This window comes from Phyllostomus hastatus, unplaced genomic scaffold (genome assembly GCF_019186645.2).
Source record: "Phyllostomus hastatus isolate PE091 unplaced genomic scaffold, TTU_PhHast_1.1 phas_scaffold_12, whole genome shotgun sequence".
In the NCBI taxonomy this organism is placed as follows: Eukaryota; Metazoa; Chordata; class Mammalia; order Chiroptera; family Phyllostomidae; genus Phyllostomus; species Phyllostomus hastatus.
In genome coordinates this window covers 15,281,767-15,308,492 of record NW_025334007.1, presented here as the reverse complement: position 1 = coordinate 15,308,492, position 26,726 = coordinate 15,281,767, and the positions used below count along the sequence as shown (strand labels likewise).

The window sequence follows — 26,726 nt, the reverse complement described above, 5'->3', positions numbered from 1 at the left end:
GAGCCCACCTTGATTTATTTCAACAACCCTGGGACTCCCGATTTTGAAAATAAGCTGACGGATGCTTGGGTTGCCACCTGCATCAAACCGTGCCTGTGGGACGGTCAGGTGGACGGTCAGTGGGAGCACCCCATGTTGCTCTCTCCAGCAACTGTCTACTTCAAGTGGCAGTGCCTAATATCAAATGTGACGAGCATCAGACCCCAACCTCCAGGGGAGCTAATCTCTTCCACCATCTCACTTGCCAACCAGGAACTCAGTAACTGGCAGCCTCAATTAACTGTGGTGTTTTAAAAGTATTAGGCTTTTATATATATATATATATAAAGGCAAGGAAGGCAGCTATGCTAATCACTATACAGAAAGTCAGCATGGTGGTTACCTGAGGGAGGGGGTGGGGAGTAGTAAAGGGTAAAGGGTAAAGGGAGTCAACTATGTGGTGACGGAAGATGATTGGACTTTGGGTGGTGGGCACACAGTGCAATATACAGATGGTGTGTCACAGAAGTGTGCACTTGAGAGTTATATGGTCCTATTACCCAATGTCACCCCAACAAATTCAATTAAAAACAAAAAGGCAAGGAAATCAAAATTATGGCAGAGATTTATTCACAGAGGAAAGAAAAAAGGAAAGTGGGAAGAACTCAATCAGGAGGTACACACCTTGCAATACTCACATTCATCACAATCCTATTCGCCCAGATTATTATGCGTCTGCACGATACTCAGAATGTTGACCCTTACGTAACTGAAGATCATGGGCCTTTGAAAATACCATATTATTCTCATTCTACTTCACAATTTTTCAAAGTTTCTTCACAAGAAGAGCTAAAAATGAAAGGCCTCTGGCTGCTCCTTGGTTAATGAGGATATTAAACCAATGAGCAGTGTCCACCCCCTAAGTGTTTCCAATTCATCCGGAACTTAATCTAACTGGAGGAGCTCATTCGAAGATACTGAGAGTCTAGCTGTTGAGCATCTACACTAGCTGCCCGGTGTACATCAGGCAGCAGCCTGATCACTTCCAAGACCCTCCAGGGGCAGCTGGGACTACTGGTAGAGGAGGAATCTTTGCAGTGGCTCTGGCAGATGCAGCTTGTGGACGCTTTGGAGACACGCTCGACCCAGGCACTTCCGGACACATAGGCGGCAGAGCTGGGAAAGAGCAGGAGGGCCTAAGGAAGGAACGAAAATGGTGTGAACCTCATGCTGGTGGGGTGGGTGGTGGGTGAAGGGAGACCAGAGGACCGGAAGAGGCTGACACTTTCTAAAACATTAAGAGAAGCTGGAGCTGTATAGGAGTTAGAGGGTGAGGTAGCAAACACACGCTGCATACAAGATTCCGGTCTGCCCCTTGGACAGGGACATGTTTCTTTAAGTTGAGCCTCCGGTGGTCATTATATGACTGATACTGAAGAATGAGGCTAATTAGAGGCAAGTTAGGAATGAGCCGTGGGGTCTAAAGGGGCCGAAGAGACAATGCAAACGGAAGCACTGAGCATGCATGAACTGCATGCAAGAGACGGAACTGCAGAGCAAGGAACGACTCCCAGGAGAGTGTCAGCAGGAAGCCCAGCCTACGTGGTCACAGAGGCAGTGTCAGGACATGTGCAGGGACCTTGGCACTCGGGGTCCCCCTGGATCACCTGGCTCTAGCTTCCAGGAGGCGGTGCTGCCTGAGTCCTGACTCACACTTAGAGGGCCCGCCATTCTCACCAGGATCCCAGCTCAACAGAAGATCGGGAGAAAGGATCCAACTCACTTAGAGCCCGTTATACCCTGAACCTCTGTCTCCTGGAGTATTGTAGAGTCATCATGCCTGTGGCTTTGAGCAGCTTTGAGTCCTAAAGGAAACTAACAAAGGGTCCAATATATGGTTGAAGAGGATGAATGAGATTTGCGCTGGAATACTAGTTATACGGGGGCATTTGTAACATCCCACTATTTTGTAACCTGACTCTATCAATGAACATCTCTTCAAGGAGATCTATGTAATTACTGGACCAAGTTTTCCTTTTCAAGAAAATCCTACTGTGGTAGCACCTTGCACCCCAGGAGAAATGGAGGGCAGCATGTGCAAATAGCCAAATGACACTTGCATCGATATTGCCCAGAGGCATCCACGGGACACAAAGCCACCTGGAAGACCAGTTGCCCTCAGTTAAAATCTTGGGATACAAGAATGGCAAGTGTCTCTACCTTTCACCCAACTAAAGCTACTCCGGAAAACAGTAATGTAGAGAAATTATCCAGGCTGCCTAGACAAGTTCAGACGCCAGCAGGAACTCTGACATAGTTGGTGTTTAGCCTTCTAGAGCACAGGTGGCAAACACAAGGCCCGCAGGCCAAATCTGGCCCTCCGCCTTGGTTTATCCGGCCCAGGACCTTGCTTCTACCTGGCGGCAGTGCCGAGCTCCTTGCCCCTAGTTAAGGAGCAGTTAACATTTATATAGTCCTAAATTACATTCGGCCCTTTGAAGGCAACCATGAGGCTGATGTGGCCCCCGGTGAAAATGAGTTTGACACCCCTGTAGAGCAAGCAGCTATTTTTATGAAGAAAGAGAATGTGAATTTGCTTATAAGAAATACAAATGCTGAGCCTGGAAACATTTTTGATGGAAGAAAAGAAGAAATGTGACACCTGCTGCAAACCATATTCTCAGCTAATAGTGGGAAAGCATCTGGTATTTCCAAGCTGGGATCTGGTAAGGAAGATCCTAATTCTTCAAGCGCAGATTCAAATAACAGAATAGTCATTAATGGCACAGGTTGCCGGAAATAATCTAGACCAGTGGGACGCAAAGGGTGGCCTCAGACCAGCAGCATCAGCACCACCTGGGAGCTGGATGGACACGCAGTGTCTAGGGCCCCACCCTAGGCCTGCTGAATAAGAATCTGCATTTTAATGAGATCCCCTGGCGATTCCTATGATCTTTAAAGCTTAAGAAGCACTAGCCTAGAAAGTATTCCTCACATTATTGAACCACCCTTTACACTTGGAAGGTATGTAAGACACGGGGGTGGTTTCACAAAAATGGAAACTGTTCCAGGAGACTCAGGTTTGGGCTAACCATAACACTGAGAATGCATGTTTGGGGGTCAGACTGCCTGGTTAGAATCCTGCTTCTGCTTCTCAGCCGCCACGTGACCTTCTGCAAAGCCTATCTCTTTATAAAGTTGCTGTGTTCCCATTCACAGCTGGGATAGCACCAGTCACTGTAAAGTTGTTGCTGCTTTAAATCTTTAAGAATTCAGCGAGACTAATCTATGTTTTCAATGTAGTTCAGTGCCTGACACACTTAAAAACAAATAATTACTATTGTTGTTAATACTCTCCCAAGCATACACAATCAATCTAGGCTCCAATCATTCTGAGATTTCTGTATAGACACAGCAGGGTTCTCTCTTTAATTTGGAATACAGAGCATTCCAGAAGGCCGTCTTTCCTCCTGTGGCACCCAGAGTTGCATTAGCCCACGGAGGAAATGGGGTTGAGGAATGAGGACCCACCTGCTCCCTGATCTGGAGAAGAGGAAAACAACTTCCTTTTAGTCTGCTTCCTGAAATACACACGCCATGTGTATATCACCTCTAACTCAAGGACTTCTAATTTCCCCTGAAATGTATCCAGATATTACAAAGCAGAGTTTTGGTCTGCTCAGTTGTGTGCTTGTGCCAGGACAGAGGTGGTAGTTCAGCTTTTTCCATGGTGAGAACAAAGTTCTCTGATTATTTTCTTGTTATAGAAAATACAAAGCAATATACAGTTGTATATAAATGCCCTTTGTTTATATGTGAATATAGCCAGCATATAAAATCCCATCTCAGTGATGCCAGCATTTGCCACCTCCTCCATGCCACTTCCAAATTTAAAAAAAAAAAAAAAACAAGAAGAAGAAAAAGGTAAGAAAGCCTAGAGATGAGACAGGAGAGACAGCAGATGTGCTGAAGGAAGAAAAATGCACGCCCAGCCCTTCCTTACCTTCCCAGAGCAGGAGTGCCTGCTCCACGCTGCTTTTTGGGGCCGCCAGATCAAGCGCACATTTGCCCTGAGCATTTCTGCGCTTCAGGTTAGCTCCGTATTCTATCAGCAGGTGGATGACTTCCACACTGGACTGCTTCGCTGCAGCGTGGAGCGGGGTGTCCAGACACTGGCCGAGGTCAACACTGGCTCCTTAACAAAGCAGATGGCCACCATTCAGCACTGAATGCTACATGTAGAAACACAGCAAGCCTAAAATATAGGAGCTATAGGTAAAGATATCTTAAATGCCATGACAATTTGACAAATATTTGAAAATGTGACATAAGCCTAGAACCTCAGCAATGTCTTATTTTGATTAGTTCAAAATACTTTGATGAGAAAAGTGTGCAAAAATATTTTCAGTCATTTAAAGTACTATACTTGCCTTCCCCTATGAACTTTGTGATATACAAAATTAAATATTTACAGCTCCTTTTAGAGTTATTTTGTTTTTGTTTGTTTGTTTGTTTGCAAAGGATAAAGCTAAGTTTAGTTGATATTTATATTACTCAGGGCTCACAAAAAGATTTCTGAACTATTATAGGGAGTAGTATATGATGGCACATTTTAAACAAACAAGAAAAATTTGAGATAAAAAATCTTATTAAAGTTTCTCTTTTTAAAGATTTTATTTATTTATTTTTAGAGAGAAGGGAAAGGAGGCAGAGAGGGAGAAAAACATCGATCGATGTGAGAGAGAAACATCAATGGGTTACTTCTTGCACATCCCCCCCACTTAGCTGGGGACCTGGCCCGCAACCCAGGCATGTGCCCTGACTGGGAATTGAACCAGCAACCTTTCCATTCACAGGCTGGTGCTCAATCCACTGAGCCAAACCCGCCAGGGCCTTACTTACAGGTTCTTATTCCAACCTGCACCTTTGTGTCAGTCACTATGTTTGGGAAATCTTTAAACATATAAGTTTCAAGATATTTTACTTTTCCCTGGACTCTAAGTTTCTCTACATGCCTTTCATAAATTTTTTATAAAAAATCACTAAATAACTTAGCAGGATTGATCTTCAGTAGTCCGTGGCAAATGTCTATTGTTTTTATTATATAGCGTCTTCCCGGTAACCACACCTAGACTTCCCCTGGGGAACATCCCCGTGATTCCTAGTTCATGTGCTGTCAGGGAAGCCCAACAACTGCAGTATAGATGGAAATCTAAGGCTAAGCCAATCAGTGTTGTATTTTATTCCCTTGGCCACCATCCCTGGTTCAGACCTGGGTCTGTGGCTCAAAAAAGAGCCAGTGAAATACAACTGGTTTTTTTCCCCTAGGACCTAAATGGGAAAGAGACTTTTGCTCTCTCTTGAGACCACCAAGGAGACCCATACCAAGTAAATGGAGCCAATTTCAAAGGGACTGAAAAACATGGACACTCATTTCTCTAGAGTTCTGTTTGAAACTCTAAATATCTGTTTGATTTAAATATCAAATGCTGCCAGAATTTTGTCCAGCCTGACGGGAACTCTGTCTTTGAAGCCACAGAAAACCAACAAGGTTAATAGGTCCTTTTTTGTGACAAGATTTCTGGAAGTTACCTAATTCTAGAAGTTTCTTCACACAATCGACCCTCTGGTGGGTGCAGGCCACATACAGGGGAGTTCCGAGCTGAGGCACTTCTTGGTCAATGTTCACGTTATTTGCCAGCAGAATCTCCATGCACTCTCTGTGACCTGGTGGAGCACAAGATAACCTCACTGAAGTAAGTGAAATACTGAGCGTTCACAGGATCACGCAGATCACGCAGTTGCTTCTCTGGAATGGGCTTTAGAAATAACAGAGTTTTTTAAGCAAAAAAAAAAATGGCTTTGGAAATCTTAGAAATCTCCAAAATGAAACCATTAGAAAGAGAAGCATACCCACAATTCCCCCGCTTAATTCCTCTTTGCAGCCTTTGAGGTACCTCCGACTAGACGAAGGGCTCCAAGGACCACAGCCAAAATCCTCTAGAACGGAGCCACCAGTTCACACATGCAGGAGGCTCCAAGACCCAGAGGGGTAACTGACTCATGCTGTTAGCAGTCTGAAAAGCCAGGGCTTACATCCAAGGCCCAGCCCTGAACCCTCTCCATTACAAATCTCTCATTCTCTTCTTCACCCATGCATGCAAGATTGGGCGTGTCACTGTGCCACGTGGTAAAAGTTCCTTAGTTTGGTTAACCTGGAAGATAGCCATGAGAATTAATTTTAAAATCTCAAGTACAGAACATATTTATTTTTTAAAGATTTTATGTATTTATTTATTTATTTTTAGAGAGGGGAGGGAGAAAGAGAGAGAGAGAGACATCAATGTGCGGTTGCTGGGGGCCATGGCCTGCAACCCAGGCATGTGCCCTGACTGGGAATCGAACCTGAGATGCTTTGGTTCGAAGCCCAAGCTCAATCCACTGAGCTACACCAGCCAGGGCCAGAACATATTTATTTAAATGCACTTGTAAATTCAACGACTAACAAGAACTATGTACAAGTACGCTCCTTAGAGAGTGTGCCCAGTGAAGAGATAGACACAGTTCATTTGCAGCATACACATGATTTGTTTGGGAGCAAATGCTTCTGAGGTATCAATGGGAGCTCGTAAAGAGTTTGTTCTCTTTGAAGATTTAAGTGCTTTCTCTTCAAAAAAATCTTATCATAATTGATTAACTTAACCAAGCTTTTCTTTATACATAACGTACAAGTAAGCTTCTCTCAAACCTGTTCGATTTATCACAAATTCTGAGTAAAGTATAAACAGGTACTAAAATATACAGATAAGGATTCTGTAGATTCAAACTATTTATTTGTTCACATAAGTAAATATTATGCCTGGATTACAACATCAATCTGTCAAAGTACTGACCCAGACTGACTCAGCTTGTTCATAGCTTGTTCATAGAGGTTTAAAGGTGTAAGCATCCAGAAATAGTAACTAGTCGGTACCTACAACTGCCTGATAAATACAGGGTATCTAATAAACATGGTTGAATAATTCCTGTCCTCTTTTTGTAGAAGAAACTGAGCCTAGTTTGAGTTAAATTTAAGTATTCTCAGAAAGTTTTTTAAAAAATGAATGCATAAAAGCCAAATGATTAGCACTACTATAATGATATCTAACATAGTTTGCTATTCATCCTCCTATTCTGTGGACACAGGTCTGTAATATGCTTTTATGACACAGGAAAAAATATGTAGAAACACATGAATTCATGTGTTTTAAGACAAATATATATATATGGCACATAGATACCAAACACTCCATATGTAACCATCTAAGCACTGCAGAATTATTTCAGTAATTCAAACCATTCCCAAAGAAACCTATTTTTAAATGTTTGGATGAAATGCAGATAACAGATTAATTTCTACTTCAAATCAATATTTTTTAAAAATTTAAAGACCTTTATATCATTTCCAAAGTAGACTATTTCCCTGAAACTTAAAGAACTTATTTGAAGTTTGGGAAATGGCCACCACCAATTGTTAATCAATAAATGTTTATTTAAAATATATAGGACATTAAAACCATAGATACACTGAGATTTGGGTCTTTTGTATCATTTAAAGTAATCCACTCCCCCAAATTTACTAAGTGACATGTTTAATAACCTCGGGCAGATATTTCACTACTGCCTTTTGAAAGAAAGCCTTTCATCCCCAATTATACCAGCTTCTCCATTGTATTTCTGATCTTAATTTAAGAGAGTAAGTCCATCACTGGGTAACACAAAAATGCTGCTCTTTGAGTGTGACCTTTGACAAATGACCTTGGCCTTTCAATGGCATCTTCTTGTTCATGTTTAGTCTATGCATACAATGTATGAATTCCTTAATTTTACTCTTTTCTCTCATCTCAAAAGGAACAAGGACATAGGAGTCGAGAGTCGACTTCAAGATTTCCAATGCCATGCTTTTGCAACTTTTTTTTTCAATAACTAATGACTTAAAAGTCATTAGCTCATCTAGAATATATTGCCTATTGTGAACAATTACATTTAATCTTCCATTAGAGAGACTATCAGCCTTGGCTTTTAGATACTTTCAAATTCATTTTATGTGAGTGGTTGGTGTTTTATGGGCTTGAGGGATGAGCTACTCTTTTCTAGTAAGGACAGAGACACAACCACAGTACAGCTCACGGAAGTCAGCCCTGCAGTCTCCATTGTACTGGCTGCCAACAGAGCACCAGCAAAGAGCCTCAAGAAAGGCCTGTCAGGTGACTGTCCTCAGGAAATGGGACATCTGAGGAGCAAGCCATTCCCAGGTAATAAGAAAAGCTGTTTCATGCCCCAGTGATATTCCCTGAAGACTTAGGCAAATTGAAAGTACTGTTGTGGGATTTTTAAGCTGCACATAGTCTACTGGTTATGATCTGGGGAATCCTTGCATGATGAACACTATACCAACGATTTATGCCAACTGGAATGAGGCCACCAATGTTTTGTGTGTGATGTGCTGGCTCATTTACCTCTCTTGACTGCCTCATGGATAGGGGAAGCCAGGTGCACCTCGAGCTGGGCCTTGGCTCCGAATTCCAGCAGCACGTTAACACACGCAGCACTGCCACTGCAGCAAGCACTAAAGAGGGGTGTGGCTCCGTGAACCGTCGCTCCATTGACCTAATGATGGGCAAAGAGAGACCCAGAGGATTTGCTATTTCTTTATCACCATCTCCCAGTTGCATTCCCATATAAGTGCCTGGAGAAAAGGGTTCCCATGCAGGTGAATGAGTGAGGGAACTCTGTATCATTATAGTATTATGTTATGTTATTTTTTAGCTCTCCAAAATCCTTTATTTAATAGAATTGGAACATTCGATGGCAACCTAACACACAAACTCAAGTGTGCTAATTAGGAGGCGTACAGGAAGCCTTGCTTCTCTCAAGCACCTATGGGCAATTCTGCACCTATCTGTCCTGTGTCTTGGCTGAAGTGACAAGTTCAAGCTTCTGCCCTGGCCAGGGCTGCCAGGGCCTGAGGTCTCCCTCTGTCCTGACAATAGTGCCCTGCACCAAGGAGAGGCACAGCACCGCTCCAGTCACCTCTGCCCCAGATACGCCCAGTGCTTAAGAAGGCTGGGACAGGAGAACGCTGGAGAGTCCTGGCAGCTCTCCCACATCCTTCCTCCTGCCTGTAGCGCCCTCCCTCCACCCACGGGGGGGACGGGGAGGTTGGGGTCCTTAAAAGTTACTCCCTATCAACTCCCACCTCTATACATGATGTCCCAAATGGGGCAGAATGGGATAAAGCTTTTAACATGTATTTGTTTAAGGTCCCAAAAGCTGGACTTGCCAAAAATCTTCTCACCATTGCCCCATATTTTGTCTTTCTTGCCACAACCTTCCTTTCTGTACCACTATAATCCATAAGTTACATATGCCAGCAATGACTCCTGAAGAGATCATGACGAAGCTAAAGGCACAAAGAAAATAGCCATCAATGTGGTGTCTACAACCCTCCTCCGTGCCTTCTAGAGATGTGGGAGGCATCTTTGATCTAGTATTAAAAACAGATCGGAAAGAGCAGCAGGGGAACAAGGCATTCTGGTGGAGACGCTCTGATAGGATTGAAATGCAGGACAACGAGGGCTTGATATCAAATCATATTGCTTCAACAAGTAAGAATTCACGCTTGTGACCATCAGGATCCTAAATCCCTCGTTTCCCATTAAATCGGAAAGTTAACCATCAGATGCCAAGATGGCAGAGACAGACAAGGACAGGGGAAAATGTGTGTAAATGTATACACTGGGGATTTCTACTCTATTTACATTTTTCCTACTAAATATTTGGTGCGACCTATTCCATTCGTTTTTACTAAGTATTATCCTCTTCCTTAGTCCAGGAAGTCTTCTAACTTGATTAACTATAAGCTTCTCTCTCAGTTCAGGTCAGCACATGTTTATTGAGCACCTACTAGGTGCCAATGTTTTGTTTTATTTTATTTATTTTATTTTATTTTATTTTATTTTATTTTATTTTTCCCCCTTTAAAAAAAAATTTTATTGTTGTTCAAGTAGAAACAAAAGTTAAGACAATTGCCTCTTGTTGAATAGGTTGAATTCTTCCAGGGAAGACAAACACACAAAGAGATCATTAGGTCATTTTGATACAATACATGCTTTAGATGAGTATAGGAACAGGACAAAGGAGAACACAGACTGGAGAAATATTTAGGGATTAAAATTAGCAAGCTGTTGTGATCAGTTAGATGAGGAGATAGAAGAAATAGGATGATCCCAGGTTTGGGGCTTGGGAAACCAGGAATATGTTTCAACTGGCCACAGAGGCTGGGGAATCCAAGAGGAGGAACCGGTCCCAGAGGGAAGACCATGACAAGCACAGTTTCAGATGTGCTGAGTTTGAGGTGCCCACGGACTGTCAATTTCGAGGAATTTTCCACTGGTTGACCAACTCTCTCTTGTTCTGACTGTCATTCTGATTTCAATGTTAAATATGTATTGACTGTTTCCTCATTAGTTTGCCAAAGACAAGGGACCATGTCATCCTCTTCTCTTTGCTCCCCACAGAAGCTCCCAGAGTGGTACAGCATGCTCCTCTACAACCCAGTGTTGTCTGGAGTTTCCCACCCACAGCCCACTTGTGACTCCAGTCATCTAGCTTGAAATTAAATGGCTGTCCCCCAACCTTGCCCTAACCATTACATGTGACTTGACTAAGGGTAACTTAAAGAAACACTACATAATGAAAATGCACAACCACTATGGCACCTGGAAAATCACTTTGCCCACGGAAGACTTTGTTATTTGGTTCTACATGTAGAAACCCAACTTCCATACAAAATCTAAAGAAAAGCTTCATTAAGCACTTAAAAACATCATAGCCCATGAAATAAAGAGTGTAAGGACTGAGTTTAAAAACAAGAAATTATCAACAAAAGTGTCTGGCAACTAAATGTCCCTGAGATTTTCAAAAGTTTTAATTTTATAATTCTACTCCAATTGCACATAGCACATCAGTCACTCCTTGAAAAAAAGGAGAATTTAAAAATTAGATAAACTCAAGGGGATCACTTGGTAGATTGTATAAATGTCTTCTTGACCATTCGGAAATGCAGATAAGGATGGGGCCAGGCCTGCACACCCACAGTGGGTAGGCAGTCTGGAAGGTCATGTCTCCCTGGATGGGAGCCAGGTGGGAGCACTACTCACCTGTGCACCACTTTCCAGTAAGGCTTTAGCACAGGCTACATGACCTCCAAGGCACGCCTCATGGAGAGAAGACACCCGGTTAATGGTCACAAGGTTCACGTTGACACCCTACAATTTGGAGAGAAGTGGGTTAAAGGCTGCATTAGCAACAGCAATAAAGGCAACCTCGTTGGACATGCTTTTATTGGCCTGAGAGGATCATATAGAAAGAAAAAGAGGCCATGACCAGGGGAATCTAAATATGGCATGGGAACCTTGAATTTATTTATCCACCAGATGCTTATTCAGCATTCTGAGCCAGGCACTATGCTCGTAGCTGGGTCTTGAAAGTTTATGGCACAGGTCTCTCTCCTCCAAGAGCCTGGGCGGGGGACAGAAATGGGCAGGAGGGAAGCAGCAAGAATATATTAATATATTGTTATATAAGAAGCATGTTCAAATTTCAATTGGCAGCACAGATATCCTTGAAATCGCCTGGGAAGGTAAAGAAAATTTCACATGTGAAGTAGTGTTTAGCTAAGACTTGAAACATAAAACATTTCAAGCTAGGAAGGCAAAAAGAGCACAGTTGACCCTCCAACAATGCAGGGGTTAAGGACCCCAACACCCTGCTCAGTCAAAAATCTGTCTAGACATTGACTCCCCCAAAACTTAACTAGTAATAGCCAGCCTACTATTGGCTAGAAGCCCAACTGATAACATAGTTGATTAACACATTCTGTATATGTATGACATACTGTATTCTTACAATAAAGTAAACTGGAGAAATGAAAATGTTATTAAGGAAGTCATAAGGAAGAGAAAATACACCTACAGTACTGCAGTCGGGAACAGAAGGATGCCCCGCTCCCAGGACTCATAAGTCTGAGCAGCAGCGCTGCTGTCCGCCACTACCCGACTGCGTACAGAAGTCTGCAGTGCCCCACTGTGGGGCCGGGGGGCTGGCCCTCACACCATCTCCTTCCTCAGCTCCCAGCAGCTCTGCCCAGTCCTAGCACATACCCCCTCCCCATACTGCCATGCCCCGCCTTCCTCGTCTTGGAGTCCAAGTGACGGAGGACAGGAGCAGGCCAGCTGCTGGCCAACTCGGACTCCAGGCCCTGGTTTTAACCTGGCCCTTACCATTTCCCCCCAGGATTCCCATTTTCTGTACGTGAAAGGAATTCGGTCCCTGGTTGATCCTTTATAGCTGAGTTGGTTTTGATTCCCTGCCTTGTAACTGACCTGCTGGGAGCTTCCAAAACCTAGTGCGGGACCCTGAACCCCAAACCGCAACCTCAGTACCCACCATGTCCCACCAGACCTCCATGGTGCTACCTGTCCCTTTCCATTATTGCCTGTCCCTTCATACTAGCGCCTCTCTGTGCCTCTTTAGTCCTGTCCATTTTCATGTTCTGGATGGGACGTCATGGCTCCAGAGCTGTGCTGTATACTTCAGGTTGGGTATAGAATACAATGACAAAAATCCCATTTCCTTTTCCCATATATGATTTGCTTTCAAGGAAAGAGAAACAAAGTTAGTCCAAAAGATGGCAGCAATGTGCTGGAAAACAAAAACGATCAGTACAAACTCAAAATCCCTGGAATTGTAGAAATGTAATGCTGGGCAGACCTGAAAGAATATCAAGGGTGAATCACTTTCACTGTGCATGAGAAAATGGAGAAGCACAAAGTTCAAATTATTAACAGGCTTGAGGCTCCGCGGCTGGTGGTGGCAGCTAGCGTGATAATCAGGAGTCGCTGATCTCGAGTTAAACGTTTTACAGAACGTTTTACAGCACAACGCGCTATCTTAATGTAAAACAAAATTGAGTAATACATTTTGGCTAGTGAGCAAAGCCAAGGAAGTGGGCTGTACTTCCTTGTAGGAAAAGTTGAACTTCTCTACGAAGAATGCTCCTTACACATTTCAGCACACTACAGAAACCACATGCTTCTGCAGCGTAGTTAAAAATAAGGCACGCTCAATGCAACGTGGTATCCTGGGTTGGATCCTGGAAGGGAAAATAAACACCTGTGGGGAGACTGGTGTAACCCCGTAGTTTAGCTGATGGCATTGTACTGATGTTGACATTTTATTTTTTACTAAAGTACTGAGGTCATGTAAGATGTTAACATTAGAGGAAGTTGAGTGAAGAGTATATGGGAACTCACTGTACCATCTCTGCATGGCTTCTTTAAAATCATTCCAAAATTTAGTTTATTCAAAATACTAATAAAAGTATTAAAGTGGGAGGCTGAGAGGGAGAAGGTGGGATGTAAGACTTTTCACTGTGTACCTTTTTATATCGTTTTCTCTTTTGAACTAGGTGAATATATTACCTATTAAAAATAATCAAATCAAATAGAATTTTAAGTGTCTAACATAAATTAAGCATTTGATAAAATCAGGTACAAAGCCTATTTCCTAATTACGGGTACTTTTCTTTTTGCCCCTCTTGAGAACTAACGCAACTCATAAAGGAGAGAAAAAAAGGTAAACACACACACATATCCAACAAGCACCATGACCAGCTGTTTAAAGTTTAAATGGTAAGGAAGCCAGGTTCAGTGTTAGCCAGGTTGTGGGAAAAAGATATAATGACTCGCCTCCTCTATACACTCACACATGCTAAAACAAACAAAACGAATGGAGCATGTATACTTTCATTCATTTCACTAATATTTCCAAGGCCGCTATTCACTGTTCAAGGGATACGGTCATCAATAAAAATAAAGTAGCCTGAATAACTAAGACTTTAATATATCTTCCCAAAGGAGCAAGATTGACCCATTTGTCAATCCAGTTTAATGTTTGCGCTTGGAATAGTGTATCGCCGGGGTAGGCGGCCTCTTAATGTGGCTCCCGGGGATCCCTGGTTCCTGGTACTGCTCCCTGGTATTATCCCTTGCGTGTGGGCTGCCTTTACTGACTCATATCTACTGGCACAAGTGATGGGCTACCACTTTGGAGATTAGGTTATACGAAGACCTCCTTCTTAGGTACCCTCTCGTGCTCTCTCTGGGGAACGCCACCTGCCATCTCATGATGTAGGCACGGCCCCGTGGAGAGGCCCACGTGGCAAGGAAATGAAGCTGACCAACAACCACCTGAGTGAGGTTGGAATCAGATCCTCCCCTAGTCAAGCTATGAGATGACTGCAGGCCTGGCTGATACTTAGTAGGCTGCAAGGGACTCAGAGCCAGAGCCACCCACCTAAGCTGCTCCTTGGCCACCAGAAACTGTAAGACTCTGAGTGTTTATTTTCTCAGCCTTTATGTATTTGAGAGAAAGACACAGAGACAGAGACAAGAGAGACAGACAGAGACATCAATGGAAGAGGAAAACATCAATTGGTTGCCTCCCATACATGGCCCAACAGGGGATCAAACATGCAACCTAGGTCTGTGTCCTGAGCAGGGATCAAACCTGCAACCTCTTGCTGCATGGGGCAATGCTCCAACCAACTGAGACACCAGGCCAGGGCTTCAGCCCCTATGTTTTGAGGGAATTTGTTACACAGCAATCGCTGACTTCTGCAACTTCAGAGTTGCTATAACTAAGGCACCCTGGGAGACTATAAGGTGAATTAGTGCCACAGAAACTTGAGGGAATTCCCCACCAGCCTCACAAGGAAACTTCCTATGAGATAAAGGAAAGCCCAGAAGGGGCATGGTGGAAGTGGGCAGAAAATGAGCCAGTTTCCCTAGAAAGGAGAGGCAGGAGGAAGAAACGGTGAGCTGTAAGAGGAATGGCTACGCTGGACCCAGTGAGCCAGACCTCTGCTGCAGGCAAAGCTAATAAAGAAGGATGCTTGCTTATAAGATAAGCACAAAAGATCCATCAGTTTACTTACCTGTGCAATTAAAGTCTTAAGGGCCAGTAAGCGCCCCTGGGCCGCAGCTTCATGAAGGGGGGATCGATCAGCCCAGCAGTCTGAAACACAAATCAAGCTCAGAGTCAAGGTCTGGAGTCTTATTCCTGCAGCTCAGTCATGCTGCCCACCCACTGTGAAAGGAGATTTGGGGGACGAGGACAGAAGCTTGTACCAAGCAGCAGGCTCTCTTGTCAGCCACTTTCAGGGTGACAAGCCACTGAGTATACAGCCTGTTAGTTTGTTGGTAGGTGCGGAGAGAGTGCACAAAGTCTCCCCGGCTTTGGGGGGCAGTTTTAACAAGCAATAGATGTCTAGTGCTTGAATGAATGGCTCTAACTAAAGCAAAAGGAAGGGCCTAGCCAGACAATGAGTTTCCCCAGTTTCATCTTTCTCCTGCCTCTCACTCTGACCCCTATCCTAAAGACTGAATAGCTCATCATGCATCATGAAGGAAGTTCTAGTGGGTCAGGGAAAATGGTGTTGTTCTAAATCCCCTAGGGAATTGTCTGTTTCATTTTGGTAATGAAGCATATCTGTTATCATAGTGCAGAATGTCTTTTTTCAGATGGCATCATCCTCCAAAAGTTGTTCCCTAAACAGCTCTGTTGGGAGCAGTTGAGTGTGATGGCTAAGCATGGGACCAATGCAGCCACGCTGCCTGGGTTCAAGTCCGACCGTGGCCACTTTTTCTGCCAAAATGGGCAAGTTATTAAAATTATTTGAACCTCAACTTCCTCATCTATAAAACGAGGGTATAGTAATCTAGTATCTGGCAAGTGCTTTGATCTCTAAGTTGGCCAATAGTATACACCCATGATGGTGGGTGCTCAAGACAATTTGCTTATAAGTACATACAGTATAAGACAATGCTTTAAGGAATGACCTCAGAAATGCCTTAGAAACATATTTATCTTGTCATTGTTAGTTAGCAACCAAGATTAACCAGCCTAAATGAGCATTTTAGAAATAACCCTCTATTCAACATGCCAAAGGGCAATTACCTGTTTCGGAAGAAAATCTACTCCAGTGTGCAAAATTTGGGCATTCTTCAAATTATAACTGTGCTCTTCCAGTATGTAATACAATTTGGATTTAACACAAAGGGCCATCTTACTAACCTTTCCTAGGTGATCCTGATGGAGTTCAACATTCAGGTCCCTCATACTTGCAACCTTGGCAAAAACAATCCCACAAAAGGTGGAATCTGTGTGAATTTCAAATAGCTCAAGGCCTCAAAGACAGAGTAAACTTTTCTAATTGATGAGATCCAGGGCTATAAACAGTTCAGTACATTTTCTTCTTACACTGAAACTCAACTTTGATACATGAATAGGGGGAAGGCTGTGATGAACTCTATAGGGTTGGGATGGATGGATATAGGAGCAATGGGTATGAAAATGTGATTATATCTGTGTATGTATGTGTGTATAAGGAAGAACTCTCTCTTCTCCCAATTTATATATATTCATCTATATCAGTGAGGACTTACAGGTTCCTATTTTTTTAATAGGAATTAATTTTTTATTTAATTAATATACACACATACATACTGTGCACTGAGAAAACCTAAACTGGGGCTCCTTGGAGAAGTGGCTGATTCCAGGGCTGGACCAGGGAAAACAAGGGCCTCAAATACCTTAGCAGAAAGTAAGGAAGTGCTCAATGAATGATGGGAAATGTCAAAAAGACAAAGAAGTTGGCTTTGGAGGGGCTTCCACTAGCCAAATACGGAACAACATGAACATCAAAATGAATAACGATTCTAAGAGATTAAATAAAAAATTAATTCCTATTAAAAAAATAGGAACCTGTAAGTCCTCACTGATATAGATGAATATATATAAATGGGGAGAAGAGAGAGTTCTCCCTTAGAGTAGAATTCCATCTGAGAAATGTAGAGTAACAGAATCTACGTCAAACTATCTCCCTGCAAAATAATAACTAGTTATAAAGAGAACAGGGGTAATTTCACAGTAAACCAACATTGTAGATTCCACCTTACCCAGGGGATCCAAGGTAACATCACAAGTGATGGAAACAAATCAGCAGTGCACCGCCTGACGCACTGAGCATCATGGACCGTGGGGGGCAATGCAATGGGAAGCACGCACCATCGCTCTGTGATATTCCTGCTCAAAATGCATAACCCAAATCTAACAGTGACACTGCGAACCAACTGAAGCTGAGAGGCATTCTACAAAATAGCTGGCCTGGAACAAGATCAAAGAGGGACTGAGGAACTGTTCCAGAGTAAAAGAGACACAACATCTGAAGGAAACGTGTGCACCTGGATTTGATCTTTTTCTATCAGGGATATTAAGACAGTTGGGTAAACGTGAATGGGATTTCTGGGTGAAGAGAGGCGGGAATTCTTTGCACCCCTTGTAACTTTTCTGTCATTTTGAAATTAGTTGCAAAATAAAAAAGTGTGTGTATATATAACACATATTACATATAAATAAAATGACTAGTGTTTTCATAATCTGCATATAAAAAAGAAAATTGGATACAATTGTTCGCATTTCCCCTTGTTCCTGAGTCAGTTAAAAGTTAATGAATGGAGTATTTTTAAATCTCTTGGACATTTATAATTTGCACCAACAGGGAATGACATAACATATGCATATAGTCCTCAGCGAGCCTTGGTTTTCTTCTAACACATCCCCATCTCATTCAATGTGACGCATGCATCACACATGCTGTATGTTGCCCCCTTGCCTAACTGCTCTTGGAAATGAACCCCAGCACTTGGGTTGCAAAGACAGTCTCCCCACCCCCCAACTAGACGGCAAAGCAGCACCCTGACCAATGTAAGGAGCCAACCCACAGTCGCTTGTTGCTCTTTCGTTCTAACAATAGCCAGTCAACCAAAGTCACCTGAAGGTACCGTAAGTGCTTGATTCAAAAATAAAAATAAGATGCCAAGTGGTAATTTGCTATTATTTACTTAGAATATCAACATGAAATGGCTTTACTATTTCTAAAATTTGCCTCCAAGGGGGTGGCGGAGTCCCCTTCCCCTGGGGAGCAGGAGCCATCCCATCTGCGTCCTACTTCCAGTAACTTGGCCATTCACCAGTGCCCCAAGACCTGCTCTGTACACACAACCTGGAAAGACCTCACAAATGTATGGCGAGTGAAGGCAGCCTGGCACAAAAGAGCATGCGCAGTGATTCCTTGCTATAAAGTGCGAGAAAGGGCCAAACTCACCTCGGGTGACAGGATTCCAAAGTACCCTGAGCAGGGGCAGGGGCTGGCTGGAGGAGGGCCTGGCGCGGGCCATGCTGATAATAGGCAGTTTCTTGCTCTTGGGAGCTGGTATAGCTGATTGTATCTGCTTTGTGAAAATTTACCCAAGTGTTCACTTATGATTTGTGCACTTGCCTGTATTTACATCAGAATTGGACACAAGGATTTAAAAATGACCAGTCGACTGGTCAGTCCACTTTAAAGCTGCCCTCTTTGCTCCTCTGCCAAACCCGGGTAGGGTCTGACCCTCTCTGTCCCCCTGCAGCCGGAGGCAGAAAATCGGCATGTTCTCAAACACGCCTCCACTTTGTTCTAAGTGCCAGCTCCTCCGGTGCCTTGGCAGTGGGGAGAAATGAGAGGGGCAGGGATTATGTCTCCCCAGTTAACTGGAAGGGGAGGCTAGTCCTTGCTTACTGGGCCTCAGCAGGTCTTACTCCCAGGCCTCTTTCCTATGCACTGGCATTTCACCCCCTATCCAATGGTCCCCCATTAATGCAGCCTCCTCTAATGTCTCCTACTCCCACCCCCACGCTTCTGAGGCTGCAGCAAGTCTGTGGGGCCATCTTCCATCCCAGCAAGGAAGAGGGAATGGCAGTTTGTCCTGGGTGTCTCACTCACCTGCCACTACTCTCCAACTCTCTTTTCCCTTAATTGAGTAAGATGGGACGGTCCAGCGCACTGCCTAGGCAGACTTCAATTTGAGAGGGAAATACCAGGCTCCACTCCTTCCAGCACCCTTTATCTGAACTTGCACTTCTGGAGCCCCCATCCCTTGGCTTTTGAGAGACAAAGGAAGAGTCTTGCAACACCCCCAAATGCATGACATCCCCCTCACCCCACACGCTTCTAGTAAGTGCAAGAAACAGGACTGAAATCCAAGGTTTGAGACTTTTGAACACACCCTCTTCTAGTTTTAAGAACTACTGGTGTTTAAATCCTGCCTGTCCTCGTGGAAGATTGACTTGTCTGGAGAGTTTTGCTAATATCCACCTTCTCTCTATGGATAATGTGAATTACACCAACTGTATCACCTTCGGTGTAGAAATCATTTTTGGTTCCCAACTGGAAACAAAACCACTCTCAAGGAAGTCACCTCTCCAATCACATGTTTTCCAGCACTTGCTTGGAAGGACCTTGAAGAGTTTTCACACAAAACCCTTTTCCAGAAAATTCTGCCAAGGTGGGCTCTCCTGTTTTTCTACTCTTTTCTACTCTTTTCCCAACACGCAGTCTCTTACTCTTATCATTCTTGTTTTGCAAATTGCTGATAATTGTGAGAAATTAAGGATAAAAGTTATTTGGCAGCTCGGGAGTTTTTCCATTCCTTTCAGGAAATATGCAACCAAGCTCTCCAAATAAATGAATGCTCAAGTAGGAATCAGTCAGTGTCTTCTATAGCAGTCTATTTTTAATTATTTGGCAGAAAGCCGATGTCACGGGGCTGCAAGCGCATTATGAGGATAGTTTACACTACAAATATGTTTACTTGTTCCTGACGAGGTGTACGGAAAAATGTCCAAGTACTTTTCATTCCCCTCTGTCATTTTTTCTCACAACATGATTTCTATCTCTACTTCTCGGAGTCTGAATAACAATGTCATGACAACATTGAAAACCGTAGATTTCAATAACAAAATTGGGCAGTGTTCAAGATAAAAATCAATTATATTTTTAAAAGCTTTTGCAATTTTTTTCCTTCCTAATTTCAGCAAGCATATGAGATTACCAGTTTGTTATGTTTAAAAAAACCCAGCTAACAGGTTATAATCTCCAGTGCATGTGAAACTGTCTTTATTCTCTTTAGTCAAGTTCAAAATCATAGGAAGCAGTATCTTCTCCTGCAGCATTTATCAAAAGAAAGAAAATTCAAAAGGAATTTCAATTTTGAACCAAAATACAGGCAAGGCCCTAGCAGAATTAATGATACGTTAGATAACACAAAGGTAATTGTAAAAAGCCTTACTATAATAAATTTCCTGAGCTATCAAAGATACTATAGTAAAATTGAGTTAGAAGGCACACACACTCTCTAGAATACTCAGCTCTGGTCAGGAGATGAACTAAGGTCAATGAACATCTTTTTGTAGTGTATTAGAGAGAAGGTTCCTGTGAACCCATTAGGAACAGGGGAGCTGAATTAGGTGACAGGTGGGGCGAAAGAGTCCCTACTGAGGACTGCTTGCCCCTACTTGGGAAAGCCAGCAGGACCCCTAATGTATAACAACTCAGAAGATGGTTGGGCAAAGGTCGAGAAAACACCCAGCAAAAGTGAACAAGAAGAGAAGGCTAGGTAGAGGATTGGACAAGAATGTACCCAAGACAGGAAAATCCCGTCCAATTAAGAAAAACAGGAAAGAGGAGTCGGATTGATGAGTCAGGCAGAGGCATGGCCATCACATCAAGGTCAGTCCTTTGAATTTAGAACGAGGACAAGTAAGTTTAAGTGTAACACTTAGAACAGAATCAGTCTTTTAGATTTGGTTCTAAACAGCGATTTAGAAGTGGGGAGGGTGCGATAGTTCTACAATCTCACATCGGCTATAGTAAAAATCCCCCAAGTTCTACAAACCAAGTTTTCCCCAAGGTTGACACAAACTCTTTTGGCAGCAAAACATGGCCGAGACTCAGGTTAAGCAATGTATTGTTTTTGATTTGTATTTTCACTTGCTGTGAATGTGTTCACTATAGAAATATCAAATGTCTGATTCTGGGAGGCAGCTCGAAGCCCTGCTGCTGGGAGTGCTGTGTAACATTCAGTACATATTCAGTGTGGTCTTTCTAGTATCCCCCCAAACTCCTGAGTCCTATCTGGTCCAAGCGTTGTGAAAACACATTATCAACCTGTATCTATACTTTATTTATCAAGTTTGGTAACCACATTGCTGGATGAAAAACAGCTTCTATTCTGGCCAGATTAGCAAAGGTTGAAAAATCATACACCACATCTCTGGGGAGAGAGTGTAGGAGGAAAGGAACACCTATGGCTGAGGGTGGGATCCAGGGATCCGCCCGATGCTCCAGGTGCAATGTCATGGGCCAATGACAACGTGTCAAACGTGCATGCATTTAACTGACAGACTACGCCAAATAGCCTAAGAAAACCAAAATTGAAATAAGCCAACCATAGCTTATTTCAATCCTGATGAGTTACCTACAAATGTAAGAGTTGAAACCACAAAGATATATCAAATGATGTATTCTGGAATATGAAATTCCAGGAAAAAACCTCCCCCCAAAGATTTTACAGTATAAAAAAAGACACTCAGTGTGGGATTTGATGCTGGGTGCTGCTTCCAAAAGGAGGAGTGCTCGGGCCTATGGTGGCTAAACTCTGCCCTGGCTGCGTTGTTTACCGCCCCCCTTGTTTTTCACAGCTCCGATGATGGCTTACAGGCACATAACGCTTGGGGAAATCCAGACATTTAAGCTTCCTGAGTCTTTTCTCAGTTCATTAGGTAACGCATTAATGAAATGTCACAAGGTCTCCCAACAAACATTCGTCCAACCAATAAACAGTAAAGAATTTCTGGTTTGAGTTGAACACTTGCACCAAATTTTGTTCTTGATTTTCAACATGACTAGCTTTAAGTATCTGGTATCTGACTGCTAACAATGTCAAAAGGAATGCTGTTAGAATCATGTAGAAACCGCTACTTCTGGCAGGTCACTGCCTGCATCATTACAGAAGGCTTTATTTACCAAATCTGGACATACGCTCTATTGTGTGTGTGTGTGCCATGTGTATGTGGATATATGAAACTAAACTGAGAAATAAACATGCACTCTCTTCTCAGCTGCTTCTTGTTAATAATAATTGAAAAATAAATTTTTGACTTTTAAATCCATGCTATTTACAAATTAAATGGATATTACCCTAGCAGCTTGGGCAGATATATCTGAGCTCAAGAATAAATGAGCTCAATTTATGAGATTTGTATTATGGCCCCAGACTTAACCATGCTTATTTAGGCTCTATTATAGAACCTTTTTAAGAGTGTACTTAACTAAGGGCCACAAAGATAAAAATAATGCACTCAAGCAACAGAAAACATTTTTAATGTTCTTGCCAACATTGACTTTGTTGGACTTTACCTAATTTAAACCGTGAGGATGGTTTTAAATAATCTATGAGAATATCAAAAACCATATTACTGAAACGTTTAAAAAGCCCCTGCCCAGATTTACAGAATAAAGAAGAAAATAGCGTTTGCAGATCATGCTTAACTTGAAACTAAAGGAGTTTTTTTTTTCTTTAACCAGTCTAAGCAACATACCTCCCTGAAATGTGTGACAAATGTAATCCCCAAAAGAAATCTCTTTCCACACTCCAGGCCTTCTGACACTTCCTGAAACGTCGAGATTCTTCTCATTGTCCCCAGTTAATTGAAGCATTGAGACGGTTTGTCTTTGGAGGTCTTATCTTATTTCCTTGGATAAGACTGCTGTTATCCAGCGTCTTCAAAGTCATCTAGCGTCTTCGAATCACTGGGCTTCGGTCTATTTTGAAAGAGAATCCTAGATACAAACAGAAATGGATATTAGATGAAGAGTGATGTAATCCTGGAACCCCTATGAACACCAAAACACATAGGGCAATTCTGAGTTCTGTTATGAAGAAACACTCCCCTATTAAGTGACAACCCCAGCAGACAAGGATATCTGATTCGTTCACTACAATTAAGGTGAATTGTTTCTTCAAAGAAATGGAGACTAAGTTCAACGAAGCTGGAGACTTCAAAATGTTTTACCCAAATGTTGGCATTTCATATTATAATAACCTTTGCTTGCAGTGCTTTGTGTGGTGCCTCATATGAAAGGGTTTAGTAAAAGGTTTTTCCTGACAGTGCCAAGTGGCTAATCAATTCGAATTGTAAATGACAGCCCCAAACTAAATACAGCTTGCCACATTTGCTGCTTTACATCACATTTCCTGGTCATTCTATTTCCTGAGTAAAGTCAGTCTTGTTAGAAAGCATTGTGACCATTTGATGAAAGATATTAACAATCCCAGATAAGTAATTCTTTTGATTAATAAAAATAAGGTTTCTCAAGATTCATTGCTTCTTATACAATAACTCTTAATCACAGGACTAGCTTACAAGATATAAAGCTGAAAATCCTTCACAAATGGTGCAGTCAACCCCATTTGCTACTTTAACAATTTTTTAGAACAATCCACTCAAATCCAAAGTATAAATAAAATCCGCCTTCTAGAAATATTATTCACATAAAGTACCCAGGAGGTTTTTAAAAAATGTATATTGTAACTCAAGGCTGTATTCGCATGCATCAGCCTTTTAACAAAGGATGTCTTTTTTACCTGAAATTCCACCATAGACCTCTTCTGCTGTCCTAGCTGCTTCTTTTCTGTTTCCTTTGACAATACAGAAATGGGTTAGGAGAGCCAAAAACACTTGAATTAAAAGCTTGAAGAAAAAAAAGTAGCAAACATGGTAATTAAAATGTTTTTAAAGCTACAGAAAACAGGACCACCTTCCATTTTGGCTTCCACTCTGTACAGGTTCTCAGGGCTGCGGACTTGCACCGAGTTGCAGTTGGTATCATCTGACATCTATTTTAAACCCTCTAGCCCTCAGCGTCGTGTCACGGAGAACTCAGTTTGCAGGTTCTAAGCTAACTGATCTGGCGACTGCATGTGCTGACATTCACACAAGCTTAAATGAGCCACACTTCCTTCCAACCAGAAACACCCGATGTTTCTAGACCTGCATTCCTCAGTGCTAACAAACAGGATTCACATCCAAACCTTTTTTCAATCCTAAATCCCCATTTCTGCTACAGGATGTTGGAAGGCAGGACTGGAAAGCTAAAACACACTTCTCAGATCCCATGGGGACAAAATGAGTTATTTGAAATTCAGGCAAAGAAGTACAAATACATTCTATGCTCTTGGTGGCAAGCACCAGTCCCTGGAATTGGCATTTTTTTCTCCATTCTGAAGTTCATAGGAGATCAAGCCCAAATCTAAACTGTGATTGGTTAAAAAAGATGATTTGCTCTAAAGAGTATTTGTAACAGGCCCAGCTTGGATGCCTCTCCAAGTAGAAAAGTCACACTGGAAGCATTAGATTGCTTACTGTAAGCATTTCATCCATGACAAGGCCTGCCAGTCAAGTGGCTGATCACCAACTTCCCATTTCAGTGTCAGTAAAGGTGGTGCCTCTTACTGGAAAGTGCGGGCCATCCTTGATCATGGAAGAGTCATCATGAAACAGATGATGAAGGTGCCCTGTGTTCTGGGTGAATTACCTGAAGATTCTATCAATACCTCGTCTAGTTGGCTAGTTGTAAGCCTAAGTGTTCAACATGCATCAGCTGGTCAATAAAAGTGAAAATGCCTTATTTTTAATTCCCCACACATAGGAAAATTAAGTGGAGAAAATCTAGGGCTCCTCTTTCATTCTTGGCTATATTAGATTTTCTAAATTTCTACAACCAATTAGAAAAGACAGGCCAAAATAAAATGGTAAGAGCAGATGAAATAAATCTTTTATAAATGCTTCACGCAAAAATATGGCAGTTTCTCCTCGCACGAAGACAAATTAGAGTGACTACCTATATAGGAACTGTTGCCCTGTACTTTGTTAAAAGGCCGATGCCTGAGAACACAGTCTTGACTCTCACTAAAAACACAGCACATCATTTCAGCGTCAGGAGAGCCGTAGAGGTTTTGTGTCGTTTCCTTTCTCAAGAACAGATATTATCCTGGCTGGTGTGGCTCAGTGGACTGAGTGCTGGCCTGGGGACCAAAGGGTTGCCGGTTCAATTCCCAGTCAGGGCACATGTGTGTTGCTGGCCAGGTCCCCAGTGTACCGCTCACATCAATGTTTCTCTCCCTCTTTCTCCCTCCCTTCCTTTATAAAGACAAGTAAATAAAATCTTAAAAAAAAAAACCCAGATATTAACATATAGGGTTGACTTTGCCAAGGTTACATTAATTACCTGGTAGACTACCAATGTATGAAAACATATGGATGAACAGAAGTATTTTCACTCTTTTCACGTCTCTTTCTTCAACTGTACTCTCTGAAGGAGATTATTTACTCATGTCATCCCAGGGATGTATACTGTCTTATATAACATTATTCAGTCTTGTTTTGGCCTTGATTTTTATTTAAAACATGGCTATACTTTGTTTTGCATATGACAGAAGTTGCCCATGAGCAGCTCGACTTTTTTAAAGATTTTATTTATTTATTTTCAGAGAGGGAAGGGAGATAGAGAGAAACATCAATGTGCGGTTGCTGGGGGTCATGGCCTGCAACCCAGGCATGTGCCCTGACTGGGAATCGAACCTGTGACACTTTGGTTCGCAGCCCGTGCTCAATCCATTGAGCTACGCCAGCCAGGGTACAGCTCAACTTTTTAAAGCTTCAAATGGATGTCTGTAACAGGGGATCCCCCAAAACAGAATTATCTTCTGGAGGGCAGGCCCCTTGTAGTACAGGCTTCTCCCACTAGGGAACTGTTCTGGGAACCCATCTGTACCTGTGTATCAGCTGGCGTTGTTGTGAGAGACTGTGTTTGGCTTCAGTGAATTTTTTTTGAAGACTCTCTCAACTCATTTGTCTATTTCACGATGGGTGATTTACGAGCACATTTGCCCACACTGCACTGAGTGTTCAGCAGCTTTTGACCAAAAACAGCCTGACCACCATGTCCCACCCTCCCTATTCACCCGGTATCACCTCAGACAATGTTTTTTTGTTTGTTTGTTAGTTTCCTTGGATAAAAAAAAAGTCCTCAAAAGGAAATGTTTTGCTGATGTGGAAGAGGTGAAACAAAAAATGGCAGAGGCACTAAAAAGCATCAGAATTGAGGAGTTCAAAAACTGTTTCGAGCAGTGGAAAAAACTTCTCCATAGATGTAGTGCATCAAACGTCTCCACAGGTGTACTGCATCAATAGGGAGCACCTTGAAGGGGACTGAAGTTGAAACATGTAAGTAAATACATAATTTTCTGTAAATAAATTCTGGGTTTTGGGGGTCCTCCCCCCACCCCATATACCATTTCTGAGAGACTATCTTTATACTGGAGGTGAGTGTTAAGACTACTGAAGGCAGGAGTCAATTCAGGCTTTTACAGGAGACGACATCATCTACAGCACCACTGACATTTTGTGCCAGATAATCCTTTGTTGCTGGAGGTTCTCTGAAAACACTGTCTAGCAGTATCCCTGACCTCTAAGCACTCGATGCCAATGCCCCAACCCATCCAGCTGTAACAACCAGAAATGTCTCCAGACACTCACTGCCATTGGTCCCCATAGGGACAAAACCACCCCCCCTTCACCCCTCCCACATCCAGCTGAGAATCACTGAGCCACAGTCAGACAAAGAGATAAAGAGAAACCAACTCCCCAGAGCACTGATAAGTAGAAATCAAATTCTGTATAGAACTTTAATTTTCAGAATGTCA

General features: G+C 42.6%; 1 protein-coding gene across 3 annotated transcripts; it reads right to left on the bottom strand.

Annotated features, from left to right (window-relative positions):
• Nucleotides 1-586: 586 nt before the first annotated feature.
• ASB11 (ankyrin repeat and SOCS box containing 11) lies at nt 587-23,888 on the bottom strand. Of its 3 annotated transcripts, none has more exons than XM_045856054.1 (9): nt 23,780-23,888; nt 23,607-23,660; nt 22,561-22,801; nt 15,017-15,096; nt 11,181-11,288; nt 8,478-8,628; nt 5,572-5,706; nt 3,983-4,174; nt 587-1,175 (listed from the first exon to the last, which is right to left on the bottom strand). In XM_045856054.1, exons 3-9 carry the CDS (start codon nt 22,676-22,678, stop codon nt 1,051-1,053), a joined length of 909 nt encoding a protein of 302 aa, XP_045712010.1. In that variant the 5' UTR covers nt 22,679-22,801; nt 23,607-23,660; nt 23,780-23,888; the 3' UTR covers nt 587-1,050. The 3 variants fall into 3 exon arrangements, with proteins under 3 accessions (XP_045712010.1, XP_045712011.1, XP_045712009.1); XM_045856055.1 differs by having other exon boundaries at nt 23,607-23,653; nt 23,780-23,808; XM_045856053.1 differs by having other exon boundaries at nt 23,607-23,825.
• Nucleotides 23,889-26,726: the final 2,838 nt, after the last annotated feature.

Bases quoted from the DNA above. Each gene is read 5' to 3' on its own strand.
- ASB11 (XM_045856054.1), bottom strand. From the start codon at position 22,678: ATGCTTCAATTAACTGGGGACAATGAGAAGAATCTCGACGTTTCAGGA. The intron at 5,707-8,477 runs GTAAATGAGCCA...GTGCTCCACCAG, and splicing joins CCATGAGGCAGTCAAGAGAG to GTCACAGAGAGTGCATGGAG. The intron at 1,176-3,982 runs GTAAGGAAGGGC...TTCCTTCCTTAG, and splicing joins GGCACTCCTGCTCTGGGAAG to GCCCTCCTGCTCTTTCCCAG.